Source organism: Chiloscyllium punctatum, chromosome 11, assembly GCF_047496795.1.
Source record: "Chiloscyllium punctatum isolate Juve2018m chromosome 11, sChiPun1.3, whole genome shotgun sequence".
Classification (NCBI taxonomy): Eukaryota; Metazoa; Chordata; class Chondrichthyes; order Orectolobiformes; family Hemiscylliidae; genus Chiloscyllium; species Chiloscyllium punctatum.
This window is the reverse complement of record NC_092749.1, coordinates 28378472-28393106: the sequence shown is the minus strand read 5'-3', so window position 1 is coordinate 28393106 and position 14635 is coordinate 28378472. Positions and strand designations below refer to the sequence as shown.

At 42.9% G+C, this 14635-nt stretch overlaps 1 protein-coding gene across 2 annotated transcripts in view; it reads right to left on the bottom strand.

Moving 5' to 3' along the window:
* The window catches only part of ryr2a (ryanodine receptor 2a (cardiac)), a 758045-nt gene that overhangs the window by 293410 nt on the left and 450000 nt on the right, over nt 1-14635 (bottom strand). For both annotated transcript variants that reach the window (XM_072580564.1, XM_072580565.1), the window contains exon 26: nt 3135-3343. In XM_072580564.1, coding sequence (XP_072436665.1) covers nt 3135-3343 — 209 coding nt within the window. The remainder of the gene's footprint in view (nt 1-3134; nt 3344-14635) is intronic.

The window sequence follows — 14635 nt, the reverse complement described above, 5'->3', positions numbered from 1 at the left end:
ACTTGCTCATTGAATGAAATGAAGTGGGATGTCAGTGGTCCATATATCTCCTCTCCATAACAGATGTTGTACTTGACAATGATGCCACAGTGGGTTAGGACTGTCCTTCCAGTTGTCAGAGAAAATGGTTGGGATGGTTAACGTCTCATCAAAGTGTTCCTCGAGAGGAAGTGATCAACAGCACCTCAACTCTCACAGAAGTGAAATTATTTGGCCTGGCAAAGGGCTGGCCATCCAATGAAGGATGATGGCCAGGGTCTCAAAGTTAGACAGCTGGTCAGAAGCTCTCTATGAAGGAAGCAGCAGACTATGAACAAGGTCAGAAAGATGGAGAGTGGTGGTGGTGGTGGGGACTTCAGAACAGAGTTGTCGTCTCCCTGCCTTTTTTCAATTTGCATTTAGCTGGCCTTTTCATCCACTTTGAAGGAGGAACTGCTCTAGAGGGCAGCACACAGGAATGGCTTTAGATCGGTCAGGAGTCCCAGTGTCTGCTGCCAAGATGCCACCTCCAAGCTGGCCCCTGCCACCTGCGGGAAACTGGAGGGCAAATCAAAGATTCCAGCCCACCTCCTTCAACTGGCCTTCTGTCCATAATGAGCTATGGAACCCCTATGGAAATGGACCAGAAATGGGATGAGGTTAGGGTTTACTCAAGGTCACAGGTTTAAGGTAAGGGGCAAAAGACTTAAAAGAGACCTGAGGGGCAACTATTTTCATGCAGAGGGTGGTGCACATATGAAGCAGGCTGCCAGAGCAAGTGGTGAAGGCAGGTACAAATATAACATTTCAAAGACATTTGGAGAGGTCCACTGATAGGAAAGATTTAGAGGGATATGGGCCAAACACAGACAAATGGGACTAGTTCAGTTTAGGAAACCTGGTCTGCATGGATGAGTTGGGTGCAAGGGACTGTTTTCATGCTGTATGACTCCATGACTCTATGATTATATGAACTGGTATGTCACCTATATTTTGGACTCAAGGTCCGGACTCCTGAACCTGCATGCCAACACAATAAAAAAACAGAACTAAGGACACTGGAGATCTGTAAAGAAACCAAAATTGCTATATAAACCCAACAGGTCCAGCAGCATCTGTGAGGGGAAAGGAGAGATAATGTTTCAAGTCCAGGAAATCATTGTTAGAACTGAACAGAAATGTTGGGGTGGGAACACAGATGTGCCGGTTAGGTGAATTGGCTGGGCTAAACTGCCCAAAGCATTCAGGGTTAGGTGGATTAGTCAGGGATAAATGTAAAGTAATGGGGAATACTCTTCAGAGGGTCAGTATGGACTTATTGGGCTGAAGGGCCTGTTTCCACATTGTAGGGATTCTAATTCTAATTCTAACACAGTGGCATTCTGTGCAGCATGTTACCACTTTTAAATATAATCTAACACAAAGTTTGAAGATGTGGGATGACTACTATTGCAGAGCGAGGTTTGAAGCAAAAACAATGAACCTTTATTTTGTTTTTTTTAAAGAAGCATGTACCAGTTGTAAAACTCTTTTCCAGACGCACATTAGTCCCTGCTTACCATCTGCGACTTCAAAGTCTTTGAACGCAAGTTCAGATCCTGAGTCATTCAGCAGGACCTCCCCATTCAGAGTGAACGTCATGGTGTACACAATCAAGGAACTCATATTCTATGAGGTCCACCTGGCAGACGTCATTACAATCACTACATCCTTCCCACTCTGAAACCAAGGACATAGGCCCACTCTTTTTCTTGTATCTCCTGCTGAGGCATTTTAACACTAGGTCAGGATTTCTCAGACTCTCTGCATTAGGTATGAGCAGCATGTAACGTACAGTAGGTCGCCTCTTGCATCCAGAGCATCTCAGAAGAAATTCATTCTCTTCTTCAGGTGATAAAGGCCTGGAGGCGGTGACATCTGCTGTGTCTATCTCGGAGGTTTATAAAGTCATGAGGGACATGAATAGGATGAATAGACAAGGTCTTTTCCCTCGCACGGGGAAGTCTAAAACTAGAGGGCACATGTTTAAGGTGAGAGGGGAAGGATTTCAAAAGGACCTGAGGAGTAACTTCACCCAGAGGGTGGTGCATGTTTGGAATGAGCTGCCAGAGGACATAGTCGAGGTTGGTGCAATTACAACATTTAAAAGACATCTGGATGGATACATGGATAAGAAGGTTTTAGAGGGGTATGGGCAAAATGTTGGCAAATGGGACTACGTCAGAATGGGATATCTAGTTAGCATGGATGAGTTGGATCGAAGGATCTGTTTCCAAGCGATGTGACTCTGCGACTCTATGATTCTACGGCACAATTTTCTAACAGGACCTGCATTTACCACTTCCTTGGGCAATTCCTACCATAAATGCACTACTCTCTGTTTGAAAAAACTGTCCCTCTTTTAAATCTTTCCCTTCTCACCTTAAAATGATGCCCTCTAGTTTTGAACTCCCCTCCCCTGAGGTAAAGTCAAACAAAGAACAAAGGCCCTCCAGCCCTCCAAACCTGCGCCGATCCAGATCTTCAGTCTAAATCTGTTGCCTATTTACTAAGGATCTGTATCCCTGTACTCCCTGCCCAATCATGTATCTGTCTAGATACATCTTAAATGATGCTATCTGCTGGCAATGCATTCCATGCACCCTCTGCTTTAAGAACTTTCCACGTATATCTCCCCTAAACTTTTCCCCTCTCACTTTGAAGTTGCAACCCCTAGTAATTGAGTCCCACACTCTTTGGAAAAAGCTTCTTGCCATCCAGCCTGTCTGTACCTCTCATGATTTCGTAGACCTCAATCAGGTCCCCCCTCAACGTCCATCTTTCACATGAAAGTAATCATAATCTACTCAACCTCTCTTCATAGCTCAAGCCCTCCACTTCAGGCAACATCCTGGTGAACCTCATCTGCACCTTCTCCAAGGTATCCACATCCTTTTGTTAATGTGGCGACCAGAACGGTATGCAGTATTCCAAATGTGGCCGAACCAAAGTCTTATACAACTGTAACAAGCTCTTGGCTATTCAGCCTTATCTGTGCCCCTGTTTCTGGAGGAAAAATAGGCAAAATGTACAGGGCTCTTCGATGGACTATTTCTATTCTCTTCATTGACATGAACTCAAGGGCACGGTCTTTTTTAATCTTCCAACATACAAACCTTGAAACCGTCAAAAACAAAGGACTGGTCATCTGTTCCAAGCTCCTGATCCGGACGGCAGCCTGGCCTGGTCCAGCCAATGCGCATGTCTTCAGCAGTAACTGCTTCAAATTCAAAGTACCACTTCCCAGTTTTGACTGCATAAGTTTTCTCAGCTCGGAAAATGCGGAACCTCTCCGCTGCATTGCTCAGCAGATCAGATCTTGCGGCTAGAATACAAGCACACACAAACCAACAAGTCATATGTCGTTCCAGTAACAGAATTGTGACTTCAATACTGAAAGCCACCTCAGGTGAGGTGAAAGGTGAATTCTCATCCCTACATTGCAAGTATTGTTAGGGGGCCAAAATTGGTGGTGTACAGAACAGCGAAGAAGTTTACCAAAGAGTGCAATGGGAACTTGATCAGATGGGCCAAAGGTCTGAGGAGTGGCAGATGGAGTTTTTCCAGGTAAGTGTGAGGTCCAGCATTTTGGAAAGGCAACATAAGGGACATGAGGGGCAATTGTTTCACACAGAGGATGGTACGTATATGGAAAGAACTGCCAGAGGAAGAGGTGGAGGCTGGTACAATTACAACATTTAAAAAGCACCTGGATCGGAATATGAATAGGAAGGATTTGGAGGGAAATGTGCCAAATGATGGCAAATGGGACTAATTTAGGGTATCTAGTTCGCATGGACGAGTTAGACCTCTATGACTCTATGTGTGAATTATCTGGAATGAAACAGTGTATTCATATAGCCATTATGCAAATATTGTTACAAGGAGATCAAAGCTAGAAAATAATACTCAGGATTATGTGACCTTTTGAAAGGATAGACAGGAAAGAAATGGTAGTGGGGGAGCTCTGTTAGTATGAGATGGAATAACTACCATAAAAGTAGAAGACCTTGGATTGCAAAATGCAGAACCTATATGATGGAAATAAGAAATAACACGGTCAAAGAAAACTCTGGTTGGAGTACTCTACATGCCCCCTAACAGTCGTCATATTGTAGGGATGAGACTATATCAGGAGGTGATGATGGCATGTAAAAAAGGCAATATGTTCATCATGGGTGACTTTAATCTTCATGTAGATTGGGAAAATCAAATTGGCAGAGGTGACCACAAGGAAGAATTCAGAATATCTTCAGGAATTACTTGCTGGAGCAATTTGTTGTGGATCTAACAAGGAGTCAAGCTATTTTGATGTGATAATGTGTAATCAGGCACGTTTAATAAATTATTTCTGGATGACTAAAGAAATTGAGGGTTTGGTTAAGAAAAAGAAGGAAGCATATGTCAGGTACAGACTAGATAGATCAAGTGAATCCTTAGAAGAGTATAAAGGAATTGAAGTATACTTAAGAGGGAAATCAGGAGGGCAAAAAGGGGACATGGGATAGCGTTCGCAAATTGAATTAAGGAGAATCCAAAGAGTTTTTACAAATACATTAAGGACAAAAGGGTAACTAGGGAGAGAATAGGGCCCCTCAAAGATCAGCATGGTGGCCTTTGTGTGGAGCCGCAGAAAATGGGGGAGGTACTAAGTGAGTATTTTGCGCCAGTATTTACTGCGGAAAAGGATATGGATGATATGGACTGGAGGGAAATAGATGGTGACATCTTGCAAAATGTCCATATTATAGAGGAGGAAGTACTGGATGTCTTGAAATGGATAAAGTGAATAAATCCCAGGACCTGATCAGGTGTACCCTAAAACTTTGTGGTAAGCTAGAGAAGTGATTGCTGGGCCACTTGCTGAGATATTTGTATCATCAATAGTCACAGGTGAGGTGCCGGAACACTGGAGGTTGGCTAATGTGGTGCCATTGTTTAAGAAGGGAGGTAAGGACAAGCCAGGGAACTATAGACCAGTGAGCCTGATGTCGGTGGTGGGCAAGTTGTTGGAGAGAATCCTGAGGGACAGGATATACATGTATTTGGAAAGGCAAGGACTGATTAGGGATAGTCAACATGGTTTTGTGCATGGGAAATCATGTCTCACAAACTTGATGCAGTGTTTGAAGAAGTAACAACGAGGATTGATGAGGGCAGAGCAGTAGATGTGATCTATATGGACTTCAGTAAGGTGTTTGACAAGGTTCCCCATGGGAGACTGATTAGCAAGGTTAGATCTCACGGAATACAGGGAGAAGTAGCCATTTGGAAACAGAACTGGCTCAAAGGTAGAGGGTGGTGGTGAAGGGTAGACAGAGGGTGGTGGTGAAGGGTTGTTTTTCAGACTGGAGGCCTGTGACCAGTGGAGAGCCACAAGGATTGGTGCTGGGCCCTCTACTTTTTGTCATTTACATAAATGATTTGGATGCGAGCATCCAAACTTACAGTTAGTAAGCTTGCAGTTGAAACCAAAATTGGAGGTATAGTGGACAGCGAAGAGGGTTACCTCAGATTACAACAGGATCTTGACCAGATGGGCCAATGGGCTGAGAAGTGGCAGATGGAGTTCAATTCAGATAAATGCAAGGTGCTGCATTTTGGGAAAGTAAATCTTGGCAGGACTTATACACTTAATGGTAAGGTCCTTAGGAGTGTTGCTGAACAAAGAGACCTTGGAGTGCAGGTTCATAGCTCCTTGAAAGTGGAATCGCAGGTAGATAGGATAGTGAAGAAGGCGTTTGGTATGCTTTCCTTTATCAGTCAGAGTATTGAGTACAGGAGTTGGGAAGTCATGTTGCGGCTGTACAGGACATTGGTTAGGCCACTGTTGGAATATTGCATGCAATTCTGGTCTCCTTCCTATTGGAAGGATGTTGTGAAACTTGAAAGGGTTCAGAAAAGATTTACAAGGATTTTGCCAGGATTGGAGGATTTGAGCTATAGGGAGAGGCTGAACAGGCTGGAACTGTTTTCTCTGGAGCGTCGGAGGCTGAGGTTAGAAGTTTACAAAATTATGAGGGGCATGTATAGAGTAAATAGGCAAAGTCTTTTCCCTGGGGTCATGGAGTCCAGAACTAGAGGACATAGGTTTAGGGTGAGAGGGGAAAGATATAAAAGAGACCTAAGGGACAACTTTTTCATGCAGAGGGAGCTGCCAGAGGAAGTGGTGGAGACTGGTACAATTGCAACATTTAAGAGGCATTTGGATGGGTATATGAATAGGAAGGGTTTGGAGAGATATGGGCCGGGTGCTGGCAGGTGGGACTAGATTGGGTTGGGATATCTGGTTGGCATGGACGGGTTGGACCGAAGGGTCTTTTTCCATGCTGTACATCTCTATGACTCTAAAGGAAACAGTGATGATACCATGGTCAAATTTATTAGAATTATTTGAGTAAGTAATAAGCAGGCTGAATAAAGGGGAACTAATAGATATATATTTGGATTTCGAAAAGGTGGCTAATAACGTAGCACAAATAGGGAATCTTAGCAAGATAAGAGCCCATGGTATTAGGGGTAGAGTATTAGGATGGAGAGAGGATTGGCTAACTAATTGTAGACATGCTCTGGAGGTGCTAGTGCAAAATTAAAAATTACACCACACCAGGTTACAGTCCAACAGGTTTACTTGGAAGCACTAGCTTTCAAGGCTCTGCCTCTTCATCAAGTGGTTGTGGAACATGACCATACGACACAGAATTTATAGCAAAAGGGTTACAGTGTCACGGAGTTGTAATAATATATTAATCAAGCTTAGATTAAGTCTTGCATCTTAATCTAAGGTTGTTTAACATATCATTACATCTCCGTGGCACTGTAACCCTTTTGCTATAAATTCTGTGTCTTCTGGTCCTGCTCCAGAACCACCTGATGATGTAGACAAGCAGTTGGGACAAGGGAGGGGCATTTTCAGAGTGGCAGAGAGTGGAGTGCTGCGGTAATAATTGTTTACAATGTATTAACAAATTAGATGAGGAAAATGAAAGTGCAATAGCCAAGTTTGTGGATGACACAAAAATAGCTGGGAAGGCAATTTGTGAGGGTGACACAAAGTCTCCAGAAGGATACAGGCGTAGAACACCGAACTTTACAGCGTGGTACAGGCCCTTTAGCCCTCGATGTTGCGCCAAAACTGTGAAGCAATCTGAAGCCCATTTAACCTACACCATTCCATTTTTGTCTATATACCAAGCCAATGACCATTTAAATGCCCTTAAAGTTGGCGAGACTACTACTTTTGCAGGCAGTGCATTCCACACCCCTACTATTCTCTGAGTAAAGAAACTACCTCTGACATCTGCCCTATATCCATCACCACTCATGTTAAAGATATGTCCCCTCATGCTAGCCATCACCATCCGAGAAAAAAGGCTCTCCCTGTCCAGCCTATCTAACCCTCTAATTATCTTATATATCACAATTAGGTCGCCCTTCAACCTTTTTCTCCCGAACGAAAACAGCCTCAAGTCCCTCAGCCTTTCCTCGTAAGACCTTCGCTCCATACCAGGCAACATCCTAGTAAATCTCCTCTGAATGCCTTGGGGTGAGAGAGTGGCGGCACAGTGGCTAAGTGGTTAGCACTGCTGCCTCACAGCACCAGGCATCTGGCTTCCATTCTCTCGGGCGACTGTCTGGAGTTTGCACATTCTCCCCGTCTCTGGGGTTTCCTCTGGGTGCTCTGGTTTCCTCCCACAGTCCAAAGATGCGCAGTTCAGGTGAATTGGCTGTGCTACATTGCCCATTGTGTTAGGTGCGTTAGTGAAAGGTAAATATAGGGTATGGGAATAGGTCTGGGTGGGTTACTTTTCAGAGGGTCAGTGTGATCTTGTTGGGCCGAAAGGCCTGTTTCCATACTGTAGGGAATCTAAACTAAACCATTTCCAAAGCTTCCACATTCTTCCCATATTGCGGTGACCAGAACTGTAAGCAGTACTCGAAATGTGGCCGCACCAGAGTTGCAGAATGATCTAATGATTCCAAAACACAATCCCTCTACCAATAAAAGCTAACACACCGTATGCCTTCTTAACAACCCTATCAACCTGGGTGACAACTTTCAAGGATCTATGCACCTGGACACCGAGATCTCTCTGCTCATCTACACTACCAAGAATCTTACCCTTACCCCAGTACTCTGCATTCCTGTTACTCCTTCCAAAGTGAATCACCTCACACGTTTTCACATTAAACTCCATTTGCCACCTCTCAGCACAGCTCTGAAGCTTATCTATGTCTCTCTGTAACCTACAACATCCTTCGTCACTATCCACAACTCTACCGACCTTAGTGTCGTCTGCAAATTTACTAACCCGCCCTTCTATGCCCTCATCCAGGTCGTTTATAAAAATGATAAACAACAGTGGACCCAAAACAGATCCATGTGGTACCCCACTAATAACTGAACTCCAGGATGAATATTTCCCATCAACCGCCACCCTTCTTGCCGCTAGCCAATTTCTGATCCAAACCACTAAATCACCCTCAATCCCATGCCTCTGTATTTTGTGCAATAGCCTATCGTGGGGAACCTCATCAAACACCTTACTGAAATCCATATACACCACATCAACTGCTTTACCCTCAACACTTGATTGGTCACCTTCTCAAAGAACTCAATAAGGTTTGTGAGGCATGATCTACCCTTCACAAAACCGTGTTGACTATCCCTAATCAATTTACTCATCTCTAGATGATTACAAATCCTACCTCTTATAACCCTTTCCAATACTACCCACAACTGAAGTAAAGCTCCCTGGTCTATAATTTCCAGGGTTGTCTCTACTTCCCTTCTTGAACAAGGGAACAACATTTGCTAATCTCCAGTCTTCTGGCACTACACCTGTCGACAATGATGACATAAGATCAAAGCCAAAAGCTCGGCAATTTCCTCCCTGGCTCCCAGAGAATCCTAGGATAAATCCCATCCGGCCCAAGGGACTTATCTGTTTTTACACTTTCTAGAATTGCTAACACCTCTTCCTTGAGACCCTCAATCCCATCTTGTCTAAAAGCCTGTATCACTAAAGTTAACATAACCAAATTTTGGTCACTATCACCTAAGTGCTCATCTACCTCCAAATCCAAAACCTGGCTGGGTTTATAACCCAGTACCAAATCTAAAGTGGCCTCACCCCTTGTTGGCCTGTCTACATATTGTGTCAGGAGACCGTCCGGCACACACTGGACAAAAACTGAGCCATCTAAAGTACTCGAACTATAGTATTCCCAGTCAATATTTGTAAAGTTAAAGAACCCATAACAACTACTCTGTCACTTTCGTTCCTATCAAGGATCATCTTTGCTATCCTTTCCTCGACATCTCTGAAATGATTTGGAGTCCTATAGAAACTTCCAACAGGGTGACCTCTCCTTTCCTGTTTCTAATCTCAGCCCATACTACCTCAATAGAGGAGTCCTCAAATGTCCTTTCTGCAAATGAAATACTGTCCTTGATTAACAGTGCCACACCACCTCCTCTTTTACCATTTTCTCTGTTCTTACTGAAACATCTAAATCCTGGAACCTGCAATAACCATTCCTGTCCCTGCTCTACCCATGTCTCTGAAATGGCAACAACATCGAAATCCCAGGTACCAACCCATGCTGCAATTTCACCCATCTGATTCTGGATGCTCCTGGTGTTGAAGAAGACACACTTCAAACCAACTTCTTGCCTGCTGGTGCCTTCTGGCGATCTTGAAATCTTAGTTATGACTTCACTACTCTCATCCTCCCATTTACTCTAACTACAATTTTGGTTCCCATCTCCCTGCTGAACTAGTTTAAACCCATCCGAAGGGCAAAAGCAAATTCCCCTCCCAGGATATTGGTACCCCTCTGGTTCAAGTGAAGACCATCCTGTTTGTAGAGGTCCCACCTACGCCAAAAAGAGCCCCAATTATTCAGGAATCCAAAATCCTCCTCCTATACCATCCCTGTAGCCACATGTTCAACTCCTCTCTCTCCCTATTCCTTGCTTCACTAGCATGTGGCACGGGCAACAAGCCAGAGATAACAACTCTATTTGTTCGAGCTCTAAGCTTCCATCCTAGCTCCCTAAATTTCTGCTTTAAATCCCCATCTCTCTTCCTACCTATGTCGTTGGTGCCTATGTGGACCACGACTTGATGCTGCTCCCCCTCCCCGGCGAGGATCCCAAAAACACAATCAGAGACATCACAAACCCAGGCGCCTCAGAGGTAACACACCAAACATGAGTCTCTCTTGTTCCCACAGAACCTCCAATCTGTCCCCCTAACAATGGAGGTTATCCTTGTACGATAGTTTCGGGCCAAAGGGCGTAATCTCAGAAGAAGGATTCATCTATTTAAATCAGAGGTCAGGTTTAATTACTTCTCTCAGAATGCAGTGAATCTGTGGAATTGTTTACTACAAAGGGCTATCAAGGCTAGGTTATTAAGAATATTCAAAGCTGAGACTGACAGAATTTTAGTCATGGGTTATGGGGAAAAGGCAGGAAAGTGGAGTTGAGGATTATCAGATTTGCCATGAACTCAGCACGGACAATCACAAAGACCAACCTCCCATCTGTAAAATCCATCTACCAGGCCCGCCGTCAAGGAAAGGCCGCCAGCATTCTCAAAGATCCATCCCACCCTGGCAACATTTTTCTACAACCTCTACCATCAGGGAGAATGGACAGAAGCCTGAACACATGCACCAGCTGGTTTTGAAATAGATTCTACCCTACTGTTGTAAGAATGTTGAAGGGACTCACGAACTCCTAGCATTTATCTGTACCTGTGTATTTGTTTTTGCCGCTGTTTACCTATTATTTACTTATCTATGCTACTTAATGATGTGATCTGCCTGTATTGCTCACAAGACAAAGCTTTCCACTGTGCCTCGGTACATGTGACAATAAATTCAATTCAATTCATTTCAATTCAATTTGACATTAGGAGCAACTCCTCAGCTCTTCTTCAAAATAACATCATGGGATCTTTTACCTTTAACCAAAAGGTAGATGAACCCTCAGTTAAGCAAGGAGTCTCAAAAATAGCACCCTGACTGCAAGCACCTTTCGTCCTGCATTGGAATGGCAGCCTTGGTTTTAAAGCTGTGGCTCTGGATTGGTTCTGTGAATGCACAACCTTCTCACCCAGGGGCAAGAGAACTCCCATTGAGGTATGGCTCTGTCAAACCACAGAGCTAATACAACTGGTCAGTCTGGCAGGGGCTCATGTCCCCAGAAGAATGAAAGTCATAGAATCATGGAATGGTACAGAACTGAAGGAGGCTTGAAATGATGTCCTTGCCAGTCCTCTGCAAGTACCTCTCAGTTGGTCTTAGACTTCTCTTTTCTCCAAAGCCCTTCTAATTGTTCTACTTCAAGAGTTTATCCATAGAAATGTTTGTTGCATCACAGTATTTGACTGATTCTTCAACCAGCTTGTTTTTGTTGCAACACAGATTTGCTGTTTCCACACAAATTCTCTGACAGGATGCTTAAGTTCATCAGTACTTTAATAAAGCACGCTGAGAAATAATTTTCCAACATAAGCTAAACCAGAGGAAGTCTCCAATGAAATACTTTGGCAGATGATGTGCCACGTTGACTATCATGTCACTTCTATTGATGAAATGGAGTGTGTGCAAGTTCAGTTGCTATGCTAACAATGTAATTCTTTCCTGTTATTAGCATCTTGGAAAGTTATTCTGCTATAAGAAACTGAAGGAAGTGATCCTGTGAAATAAATTAAAATCAATTTAGTCAGATCTCGCAATCAACCATCCCTGAACTCAGTAAATGTTGATAGTTGTGTGGACTGCATTCCTAACCCAGTGAGAATAAGTTTTGAAAGACTGAAATAAAAGAATTGCAATAAGTCACATTTTATATGTTTCAAACATATGTTTTGAATTCCTGTGAAGTTTCAGATCTTACTGTACATTAATGGTTAATATATGTTAAGTGAGTAAAATCTGTCAGCTACACCAAGGGTCATCCTGTGCATTAGACATTTTCTCCCTTCTTTAATTCCTGAGACTGGTGGAGCAAAAGAGAAAAGGGTCCGTTGAATTTCAGGAAAATAAACTGTAGAAAATTCTTCCTTGATTCCCGAAGGCATTTGAGTAAACTCCTGGTGCTAAAGATTAACTTTGATACATCATTAAGCAGCTAAACAAAGTCCCTTGCTCTCTGTCCTAATTTCTAATGACATGAATCAAAATGACACTTTCATTTAGGAAAGTAATTCCAGAAAAGCAATCTAAGACATAAAACAGTTCACCCTTTTATGGATCCAAGGTAATTTCCTAGGACGGCCATGACTGATTCCCTTTTGTGTACCTGCTTCCCTTCAAGCCCTGGCTGTGGACCAAATTTACTATTCATGGCAGGAGCCTTTGCCAGACAGTAGCAGGATTGCCAGGAGGACTACATCCTCTTTTTGGGAAGAGCCAACAGAATTAAGTGCCCTTCACACACTGAACTAGCCAGTGTTCGGTCTTTCCTGTGACCAAGGACTCCAGGGAGAAGGATTCTGCATAATAAGGACTGACAGATAATTAAAAGTTGGCAGCTCTTCATTGCCAACAGCTCTCCATTGCCAACAGTGCCACTGACTGAAAGCAGTCAGAGCTGCCAGAAAAGCACCAGGGAGAGGCCAACCATCGTTGAGGAGCCTACGCTAGAGGGCACCACTAGCTGGTGGGAGGGCAAGACACTCCAATGAGAGAAAGGGAGTTGGCTCTGAGTAGCCTCTGTCTTCCATTAGAGTTTGCTTAATGGTCCCCTTCAGATGCTCAATGACCAATGGGGTAAAATCCACAATGGGCATTAATTACTGTTCATGATCCTTCCTGTCCCACATCCTCACAACCAATCATTCATGCTGAGGGTCTTAAATTCCACCCTGTGTGTGTAGTCCACATCCTCCCTTGAAAATCTCAATACTACCCCTCTTTAGTTCTTAGTGTGATCTTCAGTCGCCTTTATTCTGCAATTCATTAGGCCCATTCCACCTTATTCTCACCCCGTATGGGATCCAAATATGAGCACAAAGGTGATCGACCTAAGTTGTCAAGCTTGACTTTTAACTCCAAGTGTTTTGAGTAACTTAAAACCTCATCTGTTAACTCTGTTTTTCTCTCTCTCCACAGACCTGCTGTGTATTTCCAGCATTCTCTGTTTTTATATGCTGGAATCAAATTTGACAAATTGTGTAATTATTGTGTTACAGCAGGCTCCACTCTGCAAATAGATCAGCACAGCAGTTCCAATTACAGGCATTCTTCTGTTTTGCGCACAATAACGTCTTAAGTTAACGATAGAGAAACAAGTTGCTATAGAAACGGTGCATGCTTCTACTGTCCATAACAGCTAATATGTATTTTTAAACACCTTACTCCCTGCTGTTTTTCAGTGGCAATGTGCTTTTTAGGGACTATATATAGCAGTTCCGATCTAAAAGATATTCCTTTCTATCACAGCTTACTTTTGAAGTTTTCAGTGCCACTATGTATTAAATCTTAGTTATTACAATTTTAATCATTTGGGTTTTTTGCCTCCAGACCCATAAAAGACATAGGAGTAACTAAATCTACTTTAGTCATCATTCCTGTAATTTTTGACTGATACAGCTCTCCTTACTACTAAAAAAAATGACACTTTTTAAACTGTCTTCTCTCATTTCAATCTTATTGCATACACAAGTCACTAATACATAGTGTACACATATAATGGTGATCATAGTGTAGACCTTTACTTCAAAAGGAAATGAAGTGTAAAGGGGTAGAAGTTAAGACTCAGTTACAATTGGCCTTGGTGTAATCTGGAGAATGCTGGAATATTATATTGGGTGCTGGGACTCAGGAAGGATATGCTGACCTTCGAATGAGTGCCACCCATTTCACTGTAATGATATTGGTTTTATGAGGTTCAATGATGAGGATCGGTTGCATAAGCTAGGGCTTTATTTCCTTGAATTTAGAAGGTTGCAGGGTGATCAAATCAGATTTTAAAATAACAAACTGATTCAATTGGGCAGATATTGTTTCCTTTGGTGGAAAACTTTGGATCGCGCGAGCGCAATAAAATCATAAAGCATTTAGTCACTCTATGGACACTGGAAATATAGAATTAACTCCCCCAAAAGGTTTGGGTATTGGTTCTATGAAATATTCACGACAAAGACCGGTCAATCTTTGTCGCTTTTTGTGATCAATTGGTATGAAATAAAGGTAAGTAAATTGAGTTCAAAGCAGAGATCAGCCAAAATCAAACTGAATGGTGGAATAGGCTTGGGATAAAAGGAGTGAATTGGGTTATTAATATTTGGAGTTGAGAAGAATGAAAATGATGATGTTCCAACATATAAAATCCTGAGGGGGCTGTACAGTATTGGTATTGAGAGAATGTTTCCCTTCCTTGAGAATCTACAAACAGGGCAGTTTCAAAATAAAGAATCTCTCATTTACAATGGGGATGAGGAGGAATTTCTTGACGTGAACCATTTGCAATTCTCTTCCCTGTGCAGGCTGAGCCATTGAATATATGCAAGGCCTGAGTTAGACAGATTTTTGATCTGCGAGGGACTCAAGGGTTATGGGTGGAAGGCAGGAAAATGGAGTTAAGGCCACGATCAGATCA